Source organism: Brachyistius frenatus, unplaced genomic scaffold (genome assembly GCF_029030835.1).
Source record: "Brachyistius frenatus isolate BFR_SWC_R1_liver_20210118 unplaced genomic scaffold, ASM2903083v1 Contig_124, whole genome shotgun sequence".
NCBI lineage: Eukaryota > Metazoa > Chordata > Actinopteri > Embiotocidae > Brachyistius > Brachyistius frenatus.
Window position 1 is genome coordinate 22,116 of NW_027210723.1, and position 15,659 is coordinate 37,774.

General features: G+C 40.1%; 2 protein-coding genes across 3 annotated transcripts in view; both read left to right on the forward strand.

Moving 5' to 3' along the window:
- Window positions 1–5,404, forward strand: LOC138629963 (neuropeptide Y receptor type 4-2-like). 2 transcript variants are annotated; one of them, XM_069714007.1, is made up of 3 exons: window positions 1–119; window positions 477–659; window positions 3,460–5,404. In XM_069714007.1, exon 3 carries the CDS (start codon window positions 3,530–3,532, stop codon window positions 4,877–4,879), a length of 1,350 nt encoding a protein of 449 aa, XP_069570108.1. In that variant the 5' UTR covers window positions 1–119; window positions 477–659; window positions 3,460–3,529; the 3' UTR covers window positions 4,880–5,404. The 2 variants fall into 2 exon arrangements, with proteins under 2 accessions (XP_069570108.1, XP_069570107.1); XM_069714006.1 differs by lacking the exon at window positions 477–659.
- A 778-nt stretch (window positions 5,405–6,182) lies between these two features.
- mcph1 (microcephalin 1) overlaps window positions 6,183–15,659 on the forward strand; it is a 28,943-nt gene continuing 19,466 nt past the window's right edge. The window contains exons 1-13 of the mRNA XM_069713999.1: window positions 6,183–6,249; window positions 6,945–7,006; window positions 7,101–7,192; window positions 7,306–7,424; window positions 7,564–7,648; window positions 8,618–8,729; window positions 8,802–8,933; window positions 9,039–9,119; window positions 10,096–11,370; window positions 12,454–12,563; window positions 15,029–15,066; window positions 15,232–15,394; window positions 15,495–15,572. Of these exons, the coding sequence (XP_069570100.1) occupies window positions 6,973–7,006; window positions 7,101–7,192; window positions 7,306–7,424; window positions 7,564–7,648; window positions 8,618–8,729; window positions 8,802–8,933; window positions 9,039–9,119; window positions 10,096–11,370; window positions 12,454–12,563; window positions 15,029–15,066; window positions 15,232–15,394; window positions 15,495–15,572 (2,319 nt within the window). The 5' untranslated portion in view covers window positions 6,183–6,249; window positions 6,945–6,972. The remainder of the gene's footprint in view (window positions 6,250–6,944; window positions 7,007–7,100; window positions 7,193–7,305; window positions 7,425–7,563; window positions 7,649–8,617; window positions 8,730–8,801; window positions 8,934–9,038; window positions 9,120–10,095; window positions 11,371–12,453; window positions 12,564–15,028; window positions 15,067–15,231; window positions 15,395–15,494; window positions 15,573–15,659) is intronic.

A 15,659-nucleotide genomic window follows, 5' to 3' on the forward strand; every position in this document is an offset into this window, starting at 1 on the left:
TCGGGTTATGATATTCAGCTCCCCCTCCAACTCTCATCTTTGTGGATTCACACCTGTTTAGAGCATCGTTTTCTGTCATCTTGGCATCACAGAAACTCTTTAATCACCCAACCCCCCACGTGAGTGTCCTATTTTCTTTACGAACAATAATGATGTATTGAATACAGTAATGATCTTTGTCAAAGGAAGGCAGTATGCTTTTTTATTTAATCAGTTATGACAATCATGCTGTATTTTTTTTGTCCACTGTCATCTTGTAGCTTAGTATCCATACAAGTAGGTGTATTGTATATTCTTTTTGTTTTTTAATGTTGCATTCAAACAATAGTACTCGACGGGAGGAATTTCTGAGAATATTTTTCCTATTTCAGCAGCAAAACTGGAAAAAAAAAAAAACAGCAAACCAAGAGAAAATATATATACCTGATTTGCACTAATGTTTTATGCACTGTGTGTAAATGTGAATCTCTTGGCAGTGTTCATGTTGAGAATGTGTTGAGCGGTATCATCCATAATCCCTGATACCCCAAGCAGAGAGCTGTGAGGCTTGGGTCATTATCTCAGGGTGAGCACACTGCACAGTGCCCACCGCTGTTTCCTTGATCCCCCACAGGCAGGGGGCAAAAGGAAAGAAAATTGTTTCTGAATAGTCCGACTGAGTGAGTATGCATATCGAAACACTATTTGGTGTTTTGGAAATGAGTACGGTGGATTGTAAATGGTAATATTGGTGTGATGCTGTGATAAAAATGTAATAAAAGGCAAAAGAAGTAATACAATTAAAGTTTTTGTAAGATACATGTTAGAGGAACCAATTGCACACAGGATGATCACGAGATTGTGCGCTCTCTTTAAACATACATCTGAACTGTCTCCATGTTTTTTTTTCTGACCTTCCAGTATAATGGATTACAAAAAAATCCACTTGTTAAGCCATCCAGATTCATGTTTAACCATAGACCTGTAAATTGTAGTCAAACTGAAAACATAATTTACAATGAATTGAAAGAAAACGTTTATGTTGTGCAGCCATAAAAAATATCCTCCTGATAGGATATGATATTGTTTCAAGGAATCCTTGGCAGTGAAATTGTCACGCAATTTCAAATTTGAAGAAATGTTTTCCTCAAAGGACCTAATGAGAAATTAATTGAAGGGAAAAAAAAAGAAGGTTAATAGATGAAATTCACTGTTCACCCCAAAGTAAAACTTCTATCAAAAAAGCAAAGAACAGTGAAGCTGGAGCAAAGAAAATGAAATTCATCCGTTCCTTAATTTCAATGTCAGCTATTTTGTCAGAGATAGAGGACAGTTTGCTGAGGCAAAAAAGAATAATTTGATGGAGCAGTTGGAGCCAGGTCACAGTGTTCCTTACTCTGCACAGATTTTACTCAGGAGTGGAACCATCACAATGATGCAATGACATGCTGGATGTACATCCTGCAGTGTCACATCATTGTAATGTGACAGATTTAAATGTGCCTATTAAAAGTTTAGTTCCTCCTCGCTGTTGCAGCTGCTTGTTACATCTGCTTATTGGTGACATTACACTTGCTTCTCCTCCCTGAACAAAGGATGATCAATGCTATGCCACCCTGCCTGCAGCTCACTCAACACACTGACAGAGTAGGTTAGTAATAATGCAGTGTGAAGTGACTGATAGCTAAGAGTGTGTGTTATTAATGGAAAGTGACAGTCTTATTTTCTTTGTGATGTTGGTTTTCACAGCACAGGGCAGAGGTTTCAGGGGAGAGAGCTGCAATCCATTTTTAGGATACGGACAATGTCATAGTATGCACTTTCACTTTGACATACAAAATCCTTTATTGTGTACATAGAATATAGAAGTCTCTGCTCCAGTGTATGCATTATTTTATTGTCATCAAGCTATTATTTTCAGTCTTGACACCTGACTGTGGGATTTGTGGGCAGGGATGAGTCTTACATCTTGAAATGTATAAATAAAAAGATGGAAAGAGCATTATTACCAGACACAGCACTGAAACTACTCCATTCAACTGCAGTGTTGTTAAATACATAATGTTAAAACTAAAGAAACTTGAAGTACCACCTTGCAGTTATACTGTATGCCTCTACCAACCAGTCAAAGTACAGTTAACATTCATGTCTGTCTGGACTCATGTAATATATCTAGTTAAGATTTTCAAGGAATCCTTATATGTGTTCACATGCATGGTCAAAGAAGCTGACTGACATAAGGCGATGCTAAAATATGGATGTTGCTGCAAAGAAGTTACAAATTCTAAAACGTGGCTGCTGCATGCATCTTCAACTGTTTCAAGGTGGATACCTGAGAAAAGTGTCGCCAATTCAGTATCCAACAAAATGTTAAATATAGTCCCAATTCCCCCTTCTGTTCCTGCGTTAGAGTTGAATAATGGACAGAAAAGTATCTTTGAAGAATAATTTATAAAGTCAGTGAAGGTGACCTTTGTTTTTTTGTACAGTGAACCCTCGCTATAACGCGGTTCACCTTTCACGGTCTCGCTGCTTCACGGATTTGCATCGTGCATTGAAATCACATTACGACTATATGTAACGTAGATATATTTAATGTCCAGTTCTATCTATTTCAATTGTAAAATAAAGGTTACTACTTCACGGATTTCGCCTATCACGGTTTCTATTTGGAACGTAACCCCCGCGAAAAACGAGGGTTCACTGTATATACAAATTTAATAATTTTGTCATTTTATCCTATTAAGATGTTTTTGTGAAATCTTGTCATAATTACTGTATGAATCCTGGAGTTATGGCCACAAACATGTTTTGTAAGGTCACAGTGACCTTTGACCGTTGGCCACCAAAATCTAATCATTTCCTTCAAGAGTCCAAGAGAATGTTTGCATAAAATTTGAAGAAACCTAAAGAAAGGGTGTTCCGGAGAGATTGCGTTCACAAGAATGGGACAGATGTGAGTTGACAGTGACCCTTTGACCTTTGACCCTAAACTTTTTGTTAGTTAGTCCATCTGGCCAGGAGAACATTTGTGCCTAATTTGAAGAAATTCTCTGAAGTCTTTCCTGGGATAATACATTCATGAGAATCAGACAGGCGGATGAGATGGACAGGATGTTACAGTGACCTTTGACCTCTAACCACTAAAATCTATTTAGTTCATCGTTGTGACCAAATGAACATTTGTGCCAAATTTGAAGAAATTCGCACATCTAATGGTAAACCATCAAACAGTTATTTCAGAGATGTTTTATTTACAATGGGTTTTTTTTTTAGACAGAGTGACTCAGTTGAAAAGTCCTCACACAATGTTTCCTCGGCTTTATTCCTGCTTATACACAGGATCAACTCACAGGCTTTCCTTTACTTGGTGCTTCTTTCAGGACACTTTCACACAAAGAGATCCTTTGACCACAGGAGTGATTGCTCAATGTGAAAAATGTTTTTAAGGCTCCCTCTCTTTCTCTCTCTTTGTCTCAGATACATGTTTTCAGAGGGCTGGGATGGACGGTTTGACCCAGAGGGCTACTGACGCTGAAGTCCTGTTGAGATGTCCCTGAGTGGCAACACGAGCCAGTCGTCTTTGTCAACGTCGTCTCCGCCCCTGCTCCTCAACAGCTCCACCTCCCCAAATTCCCTACTGTGGGAGAAGGAAAGAAACGGTCATGAGTCTGTGGAGGAGTGGCCTGGGAACAAGACCCAGCTCCTCACCGACCTCTCCATTCTCGGCCATGAGGAGCAGTGCCATATGTCGCCTGTCCTCACAGCTTGTCTGGTAGTTTGGTACAGCGTTACTATGGTGCTCGGGCTGGTGGGGAACATAGGCCTCATTTGCATTATTGCCCGCTGCAGAGAAAAAGTCAATGTCACCAGCATTTTCATCTGCAACCTGTCGTTCTCTGACATTCTGGTGTGCGTCTTCTGCCTCCCCTTCACTGTCATATACACGCTCATGGACCATTGGGTATTCGGGTCGCTGTTATGCCGGCTGGTGCCGTTCATTCAGTGTATGTCTGTGACTGTATCTGTGCTGTCTCTCGTGTTCATCGCTCTAGAAAGACATCAGCTCATCATCAACCCCTCTGGATGGAAACCAAGCATTCCTCAGGCCTACATGGGGATTGTTCTTATTTGGATTTTAGCCTGCTTCACCTCTTCGCCTTTCTTGGCCTTTCAGCTGCTAACAAATGAGCCATATACCAATGTAATCCTTCCCCAGTCTCAACTCCATCACCAAGCTTCTCCTCAGGCGTATCTCAACGCATCACTCCCTCAACCTGTCTCCTACACATACAACAGCTCCTCTGTGCTTCTAAATTCATACCGCTCCATCTTTTATGTCCCCTCTTCTCCACATATGGAAGCCTGTGTGGAACATTGGCCATCCCAGGGACACAGAGTCGCTTACACAACGTGGCTCCTGCTGTTCCAGTACTGTGGTCCACTTTTGCTGGTCCTGCTCTGTTATGTTAGAGTCTTTGTGCGCCTTCGCCACCGAAAAGACATGCTGGACCGCACCAGGGTCCCAGAGAGCCATCGCATGACACACAGCCGCCGAATCAACATCATGCTGGTCGCTGTCATAACAGCCTTTACTCTTTGCTGGCTTCCGCTCATCATCTTTAACGTGGTGTCAGACTGGAACCAGGAGGCTCTGCCCATATGCTACCACAACCTGCTGTTCTCCCTCTGCCACCTGCTCGCTATGTCCTCCACCTGCATCAACCCCATCATCTATGGCTTCCTCAACTACAACTTTCGGCAGGAGGTGAGGGAGGTGCTCCTCCACTGCCGTTGTTCCCCACTAGAAGAAGAGTGTGAGCGATTCCCCATGTCCACCGTGCACATGGAAGTGTCCCGCACCTCTGTGCCTCTCCACTGCAGGAGCAACTCTCTCTGACACTGATGCTACAATGCAAACTGCTATAGTAGGATGTGGTCTCATAAACTGTACAGTTGTAGGACTAACTTCTGCTGTTAGTTCTACTTTTAATGGCAGTACAATTGTTATATCAGTGGTTTGAAGTGACGTGTTTGGTGTTGGTTTATCTTGTTCTGCAGTAAAACCTAATTTAAAAAAAGAAGTGTGTTATTGAGAAAAATATCTATAGGTTTCAAAAGAAACTGTGTTTTAAACCAGTCTGTGGCTGTGTCTGAATTTCATGATTCATTTGTTACAGTATTCTGCTTCTTTGCTGTTTATACTAACAGGAAATGATATAACATGTTCGCAGGTGGATGTAAACTAAACTGTGACTGTAATGTTTTTTCCAAATATCTCATACCGAGTAAATTGGAACCATACTGCCAACTGCATAATGTGATGTTGTCAACATACAAAAGAGCGATGACAAATTCAGCATAAAACCTCAATAAAAAGGTGCAAGAACATGCACCTGCAATCCCCATTCATACTGGTCTCTTGGTGGGAATTTGACTGACAAGCATTTTCTACATTTAGGCAAGCACAGGTGTCACTATAATAACATTGACGACAGCTCACTTTGATTCAGGTGCCCAACAGTGAGTAATGACAGTGAATGAGCATGAACAAAACATGGACCCTAAAACTGGAATGGAATTCAGACATCATTAATTTTATGATTCACATCTGTTCTTTCCCGAGATGTCAAAACATTAGATATATTGTTTGATGGGTATAAAAAAAATATGTGACCTCACAGACCTCAACCTGAATTGAATGCTGAAAGCTGAATGCCTATAAATTTTAGATTGATGTGTTACACAGCGCCCTCCAACACTCAACAAAACACCAAACGAGGGAATGTGTGTCATAGGAATGCTGTTAATCCCTCCAGTGGAAGTTATTCCAGTGATTTTAGGTAAACCAACACCCCACTCAGACGTTTGTTAATTTTAATCTAATTTGTCATCGATATTTACATTATGTTGTACTGAAAAGTACAGTAAAAAAAAAAAAAAATGAATGTGACTAATAAAGGGAAAAAGTAACAGCTTATGACATTGTTAAATTATGAAGAAAATTGTGAAGTGCATGATGTTGCGCTGCCTAACCCCATCCGTAACCTAACCCTCATCTACACCCTCTCGTAACGTCACCGGCAGGACGTCCCTCCCGCGGATCCAATCTAGCCACTACTCCAGGCGTGGAAGTGACGTCCGATACCTCTCAGCCAATGAGAACGCCCTGTCCCAGAATGCATTGCACCACAAAATACACGCGCGAACGATGTCCGCTGTAGTCAGTTAGAGGAAAACTGGGAAGTTCACAACTCGTCTGTACGCGAAGTAAGTTCACGGCAATTATTAGGAAAACAAATACTATCTGGGAGCTCCTTCCCTGATTTTTTTTTAATTTTTTTTAATTTTTTTTTACTGCCCACAGTTAAAACGTCATGTCAGCATATTGCGTAAGTGTTCATCTTTGATGACCTCACCTTCAAAATGCTAAATTGGTTAGCTCGCAAAAACTAACGACAAGTAGCGCAACATTATTTGTTTTCAAGATAATTTATCTCACGTTAGTTGACATCTCTTTTGTGTTGCTTAAGTAAGTTAATAGTCTACGTTACTCGTTAACTAACGTCACCTCGGTACATCCCCATCTTTGGTGACCACCCTCTATTTAGTCCACGTAGCGAGAAAAGATAGTTGGCTGACGTTAACACAACACTTCCTGTTTCCATGATTGGACGTATTCATAGGATTTGTTACAAAGCACAACACGGTGGTGAGCGACAGTAGAAGTAAGTCAACATGTACGTAAACAAGCTGGTAAGAGAGCACAACAACAGTTTGCTGTATTGGCAGTACAAGTTGAAACGTGTGGCTGCACAGTGTCAGAGCAGACTCCCGTCGTGTAATGATTAGTCTAAAGCTGCAATGATTTGACTTTTAAATGACCAAATGTTGTGGAAGTAAGATTGCTGTGATTTGGGAAAGTTAATAATCTATCTCAAAATGTCTTCATTGGTTTTGTGTAGGTGAATCTTGGAGCTAAAGAGGCCAGTAATGACCACAAGCAACAACTCTTCAGTTCTTAAAGGTATTGTACTTCATCTTAGTTTTATTTCAGCCAGTTAAGGCGTAACTTTATGACTTGCTGATGAAGTAAACGAGTCTGTTCAATGTGGCTGCAGATGTCGTTGCCTATGTTGATGTGTGGTCATCCGACAAATCGGCAAACTGTTCAAAACCATTCGTTCAGCAGCTGCAGGAAATGGGAGCTCAGGTGAGACAACAGAGTGCATAAAAACATTTTCTCTTTATTGTATTCTCTTTGCTGTGTTTACAAACATTAAATAAGTATACTTTGCAAAAATCAAAGTTACTTTTCTTTTACAGGTATCAAAAACATTCAGTAAACAAGTCACACATGTAGTCTTTAACAACGGTCATCCGGCTACGTGGAGGAAAGCCAAGAAATGTGATGTGCAACTCATCTCTGTTCTCTGGGTAGGCAGGTAAGAATAATGCTTGAGAATTATGTTTTTTTTTTTTTATTAACTTAAACAATTCTTTCATATGTTTTATTATATTGTCTTGAAATTTCACATAATGCTGTCGTCAGTAATTACTTATTTTTGGTGAAATGATGTCCAGGTGTCATGACGACCAAGTTCATGTGGATGAGAAGTTATATCCAGCCTTAAATGATGAAAGCAATCCGGTGCTGAAGAACAAGAAAGTGAGTAGAGTCAGATTTACACATGATGTTTATGTTGGTATTACAGTTTAAACTGTGAATACATTGTGCACATTTTGGGTCTGACTTAGGTTTTTAAGCATGAACGAGGTGGTTCAGTTTTAATTGCTGACAAACTTTAGATACAAAAAACAGATCAAGATCTAATACTTACCTCTTTGTTCCAGCTTGCAGTATATTCATAATAACCACAGATAAATCCACTCTAATCTTAGATCTAACTTTACCACACTGCGTCCTTCCTTGATAGTTTTCCGGAAGGAAGCCAGTATTGTTAATGCATTATCAATTTGAGTGTACTGGGAGACAAACTGCCTCTGAATGTATGATGTTCATTTGGTTCTTCTTAACTAATTAGGGCCTCTCATAGCCTCTTTTGTTATTACATTACATTTCATTTAGCTGACGCTTTTATCCAAAGCGACTTACAATAAGTGCATTTTAACCATGAGGGTACAAAACCCAGAACAACAAGAATCAAGAAAATACAATTTCTTCAAGAAAGACAAACTACAAAGTGCTATCAGTAAGTGTCATTTTAAGTGCTACTAAAGTTCTACTGTTCAAGGTAAAGTCGGAAGAGGTGTGTTTTTAGTTTGCAGCGGAAAATGTACAGACTTTCTGCTGTCCTGATGTCGTTGGGGAGCTCATTCCACCATTTAGGAGCCAGGACAGCAAACAGTCATGATGTTATACATATGCTGAAGTTGGCCCATAAATGTTTTACCATTTGACTAAATATAGAGTTACTTTTCTGTAACTATTTTCTGTTTTATATGTCCTACTGTTACTTTGCATAGATTTAAAATGTAAGCTGTTTGTCCAATGTTCATCTTTTCTAAGAAAAGTGAGAACTTCGTGCTTTAGCTGAAGTGATTTTCATCATTAAGTATTCATACATGTCTCTATTTTCTTCTCATTCAAAACATCTTTTGTGTTTGATTTATGTAGCATCGTTGCATGCAGCCAAAAGATTCTCCAAAGAAGACACCTGAAAATGACAAGCGCATGAGGAAAAAATTAGACAAAATGATGAAAGAAATGGCTCCAAAACAACCTCTAGGTAAGGCGTTACTGCATCATTGGAATCTTTTAAAACCATAGTTTTCCATCTCACACTTGTTTTGTCTCGCAGTTACAGATGTGTCACCAATCCTTATCGACGAAGAAAATGGGATAGTCTATAGCCCTGCGTTTAAAAGGTCAGATTATATGGCCCAGCGTTTGAAAGACATGAAAGACAAACGGGAGAACCTTTCACTCACAGGTATTTGCAACAGCAGGTGTACAGTCTGTTGAACTGACAAAGGCTTAAAACATGCCAACACTTCTGAAATGACAGCCCATTAATGAAAATGTCCCTGCCTTTCAGCTTCCCAAATGGTTGAATCCTGTTCCCCCACCGGACTGAACCCTTCTCTTGGGAGAACACCAACTGTTCTCAAATTAATGTGTAAGAAAACTCTGTGTGATCGTCTAGTTATTGATCTGTGGGCCTTTGAAGTGTAGTTTTCATCCCAACTCAGAAGAAGCCTGTAGGGAAGGGAGGGGATCTCTTATCCAATGTAGACTGCCTAGTTTATTGGAGAACGAAGCTCGAGTTCTGTTTCAACATTGGTTTTATTGGACAACATGCTGTCTAGTCAGATTCTTAAATATTTGTCACAGAAGTGTATCAATTAGATGGCCATTTAGTAAATGGATAGGATTCAAGGCATCAATGGTTCTTGTGAAATGCATGCATTTAGTCTTTTTGGAGTATAAAACAAGTTTTATATTAAACAGCAGTATCAGCGAGGCTTCAAAAGATCTGCAATCTGGAGAAAACCTGTTTTTTATCGGGGGGGCTGACGGCATAAAAACATTCCTTTCAGTTCAAATATAAATAGGGATTATAGTGCCGAGTTGAAAATAGATACTATTTCTGTGCTGAGTACTGCAAAAAACAGTGAGCCTAACATTGTTCCTTGAGGGACATCTTCATCAACTATCTTGATTTGGCGAAGACAGTTTGAACTCAGACAAATATTATTTGAACCAGAAGCAGAAACATAAAAACCCACTTGTGATCAAGAATATCCAAAGCTTTCGATAGATTTGCAATGATTACAATGCAGTGATGTTCTGACAGCCACCTTTTATCTTCCTATATAAGCAGCACTCTTTAGCAGCCTCGTGTTTATTTCACCTCACCACCATTTCACTGTGGGCGTGTCGGGTACAATCTGGATGTGTGAGCTTGTGAAAGCCGAGCAGCTGTCGGTGGTTTTATATAGTAGTGGGATGAGTGAGAGTCATCGCGATTCCAGCCAAACACAATAGAAAACAAAACAATGAACAGAGAGCAGCTGAAAGATGCATTAAACATGTTTGATTTAAAAATTCAACTTCTATCTAAAATATTCTGATCATTATTCTTTCTCTAACAGATGACCAGTCAGACGATGATTCCAGTGCTTCTGTTGCTGAACTTGGATACTCACCTGATAAAGAAGAAGGAAGAACAAACCTCGATGTTCGAGACCAAGACCACGTTGAGCCCTGGCTCTCGCCCTGCCGTGATGTGCCAAAATGGATGCCACGTGTGCCTGATTGTGCCTTTGACTTCGACGATGAAGACGGGAATAGACAAAAAAAGTCAAGAAGGAACTCGGTCAAAAAAAAGGCAGCAGAGAAACACAAATCTGTAGCTTCGTTAGAAAGTCCTTGCCAGGACAAGAGGTCTGACGACAGCAAGAATTTAAAGAAAAAAAGGCAATCACAGATAAAATCAGCTGGCTCATCACCTAATAAATCTGGAAAGGGAAAACAAAAAATTACAGCAGCTAAATCCTTTACAGAGACTAAATCCCACATTTATCCTGATGCTGCGAAGTCTTCCAGTTGTCTCTCATCATCTGCCACGTTAGGTGATGCTGAAGCTGAAATGTCAAAAGAAATTGATGCTCCATTACAGAAAGTGGAAACAAAAACACCCAAAACAGCCAGATCGTCACTTTCTACCTTTGCACAATGTCTCACTAAATCTAAAAGTGTTACCTCAGGCTCCACTGCTGGAGATGATGTGTTTGAAGACTACTTCTTTCCAGCTAATCACAACCAGAGATCCAAAAGAACCCCTTTGCCTAATATGCCCAAACGAGCTAGATCGTCACTTTCTGCAGCATCTCTCCCTCCATCCATTACATCCAAAAGTCTTTCCACTGATGGAGATGATAATGTGTTTGAGGACTATTTCTCTCCTGCTAACCACAACCGGAGATCAAAAAGACCTGTTTTGCCGAATCTACCAGCGGACAGTGACATTCAGATACCTTTTGAGTTTGGCCCATTTCCAAAGAAGAGACAACCAAGAAGCCGTGGATCTGAAACTGAAGGTAAAAAAAAGAAGAAACGGGAAGAAAATAAAAGCAGCAAAAGTCACAATCAGCGATCCGATGCAAGCAATGAGCCTCCAAGTCACCAACAACAGGATGAAGAGTCTTCGGCTGCCTTGGCGAGTCCGAGTGCCAATGTAACACTAAAGGCTAAAAGGCGACGACAAAGCACTTTGGCATTTACAAGCACCAGTAAAAGTACAACTTGTACAGTACAACAGAGACGAGCATCAACATCAGTGCAACCAACAATATTGACAGAAGAGGACACGGTATCGGAGCTGCAGAAAAACTCTGATTTCACTGTCATTTCTCACACGTTGGAAAGTGAGTAGTCAGGATGGCAGAACTTAAAATGTGTAATAATTACAATAAACCCAGTACTTATGTTTCCTCTGTTATGTTCATCACTATGAACTGAGCGAAACAGCGTAACTAATAGTGTGAACTTTTCACGGTGGTGGAAGTTTTTAACCGTGTCTGTAATCTCTGGGCTTGTCTGTGGTTTCAAAAGGTGTGCAACATAATTATTCTTTTAGGGAATCCTTGAATCTTTGATTAGTAAATAATTCACTCCAGCCAGCCTGAAGGTACATTTTTATTTTTGGATGTCACATTAAGGAGAAGAATAAAGAAATAATATAAATGACTGAGGCCTTTTTTATTTGAATATTTTCGTAATATTCTGTATGTGTTTGGCCTTTAAAGATCTGATTTGTAAATCTCATAAATTTGACGTAGCCTATATGTACACGTACTGTATATTCAGTATATTATCAAAGCCTTCTCGCCATTTATCTATGGGTCTCTTCTGGCTTCTTTTTTTTTCTCCCACAATCCAAAAACATGCAAATTGAATCAATAAATTGGCGGTTTTGCATTTGCATGCTTATTCATTTTTTGTCCTTCAACATCTAATGGCGTGGCCACTTACATCATGCCCATCCCCGAGACCCTGAACAGGACGAGTACTTTTGAAACTGGAATAACTTACAGTTGGAAAATGTTATTAACTGATCATAATTTCAAATACTTATTGTGTTAAAAACAAACAAGCAATTTGCATGTATTTGACGCTGAATCTGGGTTGCATTTTTATCAAAGTTTTTTTTATAATGAACAATATGAGACTTGGTCAACTTTACACTTTTAAGGATAATGTTTAATTGGATTTGTTTTTCTTATGAATTGAAGTCTATAGTCTGCTCCTCTATGGGTTATAGTGAGGAAGTAATAGCTGGTGTAAAATCTTCCTGCTCTTTGAAGTCTGTCTTAAGTTCACAGCCAGCTGTAAATGGAACAGAGCAGAACGTACAAATACTAAACAGCACCTGCTGCGTGGTAGCTTGAGAGACAACCCCTCACCCCCTCCCCGCTGTTTTAAATTGTTTGTCTTGTTTTCAAATGTAGGTAGAGGAAATGAATGTACAGTTGCAGCTGGTCTCTCAGAGATCCCCTCTGAGGCTGAAGAAAATCACAACGACAGCGTGAGTCTTCAGAAAATGGTTAACAAAACAAAGGTAAGATGACATCATGCTTATTTCTAAATGTCTAACTGAACTGAATTATCCAATTATGTCATTTAGTGTCGATTGAATATAAATATTCATGTTGGTGGTACATTTGCAACAGTATTGAGGGGGAAAAAAAATTGGAAAGGGATAATTACAAGTCTTGTTTTTTTCTAAATTTATATACTTTGACGTGCTTCGGCACCTGCACGCTGTTCACTTGAAAAATGATTGTTCCCATTTAGTCTGAGCTTTGCATGTTGAATTTTGTATCTTTCTTCATCCCAGACGCATGACAGGGAACACGGTGGTTTTTTTTTTAATGTAATATCGGAAGTTTAGGAAGTAAACGCAACATCAGTAGTGTGTGTGTAATTTTGAATTTCCGTAAGGTCACTTCCATAGCTGTAGGTGTCGTAGATGACGCACCTAGATAGGAGGTTTTGTCTGGTCCTGAGGGCTTCCTGTGTTTTGCCTCTGTGATGGTAGCGTACAACTTCCTGGCTTATGAAATGCACCTGGGGTCTGTTTTCGTTACGCTGGTAACCTCAACAAGCTGTTGCTGAAAGAAGCCAAACATGATGTCATACATCCAGGGATCTTTTATTGATCAACTTTATGTTTAGCTTGATTACAAAGGTAGTAGTACTAGTTAGTCAAGATGATGGATTCATTTCCATAGTATCAAATAGGCAGCATTTGTAAACATGTCTTTATATTCTTTCAAAGTGCTGATGGGGAACAAAAAAGTAAACAAAAACTCGTGGCGCTCCACTTTGGGTGACAAATTGCAATACACAAGCCAAATGTTTTTGCTGCACTTCTGATGGGACACGTGTCACACATCTTTCAGCTTCTTCTTTCCTCATTATTCCTACTTTTATTTACTGTATCTAATTAAGATGCAGTTCTTTAAAATGAGTTATTAAGGTTGCCGTTGTTGGGTCTTTGCTACGTATCATTCCTCATAACTATCTTGTAAAATGCTTGAAAAACGTTACGTTCCATCTATTCGCTCAACCTCGCTGTAAGTTCTGTTCATGTAAAGTCCTGTTTGTTGTGACGAGCGATAATCTGGTGTTCTTACTCTCACGGCTTCTATTTGTAACTGGCTGGTGGTCGATCCCGAAGGTCTCAGGTTTTGCAGAGACTCCAGATACTCATCTGTCTTTGATTGTCTGAATAGCGTCACTGTAAGTGTACGCAGAACAGTAGCCATCAAGGAGTCGTAGTCATACAGTGAAGAATTTCCTTCATTTGTGCTGGGAGTGTTTGTGCTCAGAGGCCGTGCTGCAGTTCACACCAGCTCTTTGTCAGAGGCTCATTATGTGCAACTCATTCTTCAACGCCCGATTCTTTTGCTGCTGCCAGAACATGTTCACTGGATGAGATAAGCCCGTATTTTGAGTTGTTTGACCTGGTTTGAAAGACCTAAAAATGAGCAGCTTTTCTCGTCACCTTTTTCAGTGGCGTAGTGTCAGCAGATGACACAGGGACAGATGTTGTGGCTCATTAATAAATAGGGAATATCAAAACATTTTCCTTTGAAGAAAACCTCAGGCAAGACAAGCCAGGAGTATCAGTGATGCATGGAGACAGCCAACTCAATGACTTCACAACTTGCCTTGTCAGGGATAATGTGATGTCTGTGATGGTGTGGGCGAGGCTTGTGTACTGTTTTGGCACCGCTGTGCGCAGCAGGCCTTAACCCCTGACTTACAGCTGTGGGACCAAATGCCAGAGTGGCAGGAAAGAGCCTGGTGGTCCTGTTTGTAACTGTTGCGCAGGTGTTTGTGCTGATGATAGCTTGCTGGTTTGTGGCCAAAGTACGTGGCTGGATGGACCGCAGTCATCAGGTTAAACATTTACAGTTCAATTCCAGTCGCTCTGAATGTGTTTTTCTCTACTCGTGGCCTTGGGGCTTCGTTCCCTTTTTGCCTCTATGCAGCTCTGAAGAATACCTTGCAGGGTTATTGAAAGTGCATGCCTTCAAAATAATGAGCCTTTTACCTGTTCACTCCTATGACGTCCAAAGACTTGCATCATAATTTGTGCACCTAAAAAAAACATAATATGTACTTAATTTCCCTGGATCTTTTTTTTTAATTAACAAAGGCTGTATTTACTTCGCTACTTTAAAGTGTAGATCTGTTTGCGATTTCTGCTGCTATTAAACACGATCAAAAAACAACTTAAGCCAAAGTCTTCTTTTATTAATACTTTATTTATAGCTGTCCCACTTGAATTCGATTGCCAAATATGTGGATGTTGTGACCCAGTACATTGTAATGTTCCTACAACAAGCTGAGCCTCAGAAATACTCCAAATAATACAGTAGGTGTGAGAGCACTGACTGAATACAGATACTAATTCAAACATGTGTTTGCACTGTGAGTGATCATTTACTTGAACAGAATTCTGGTTCAGAAAATGTCTTATCCTTCTCATACGTTTAATGTTTGTCTTTGTTTCAGGCTGTAAGAACGTTGGTCTTGACAAGCATGCCCACTGAGTGAGTGCTGTTTACTCTGCTGTTTGTCTCAAGATGAATATCACCATCGTTTTCATATACCAGGATTTGAATTCATGTGTGAGCAAGTTGGTAAAACAAAAGAAAATAAGATGTCATGTTTATTCATTTGTGTTGGATGCTTTCTACCTTATTCACCTCTTGTAGGAAGCAGCAGATGGTGCTTCAGGTGGCGAAAGCACTGGGTGGTTTTTCAGTCGTTGACCGAGTTTGTGAGAGCACGACTCATGTGGTTTCTGGGGGACACCGGCGGACTCTCAATATTCTGCTGGGCATAGCTCGTGGCTGCTGGATCCTCTCTTTTGAATGGGTACGCAGGCTATAATTGTTTAGAAGTTACTACAAGGCATTACTTGAAACTGATGATGGAGGGTTATGCTATTTTGTCCAATTTTGTTTTCCTTGAGCAGATCCTCTGGTGTTTGGAGCAAAGACAGTGGATTCCAGAGGAACCTTATGAACTTTCAGACCAGTTTCCTGCAGCACAGGTGAGTGGGAGTACTGGCTCAGTAGGACGAGTAAAATACTCCGTGAAACAAATAGTACCAGATTTAAACCTCAGTGTAAATCTGGTT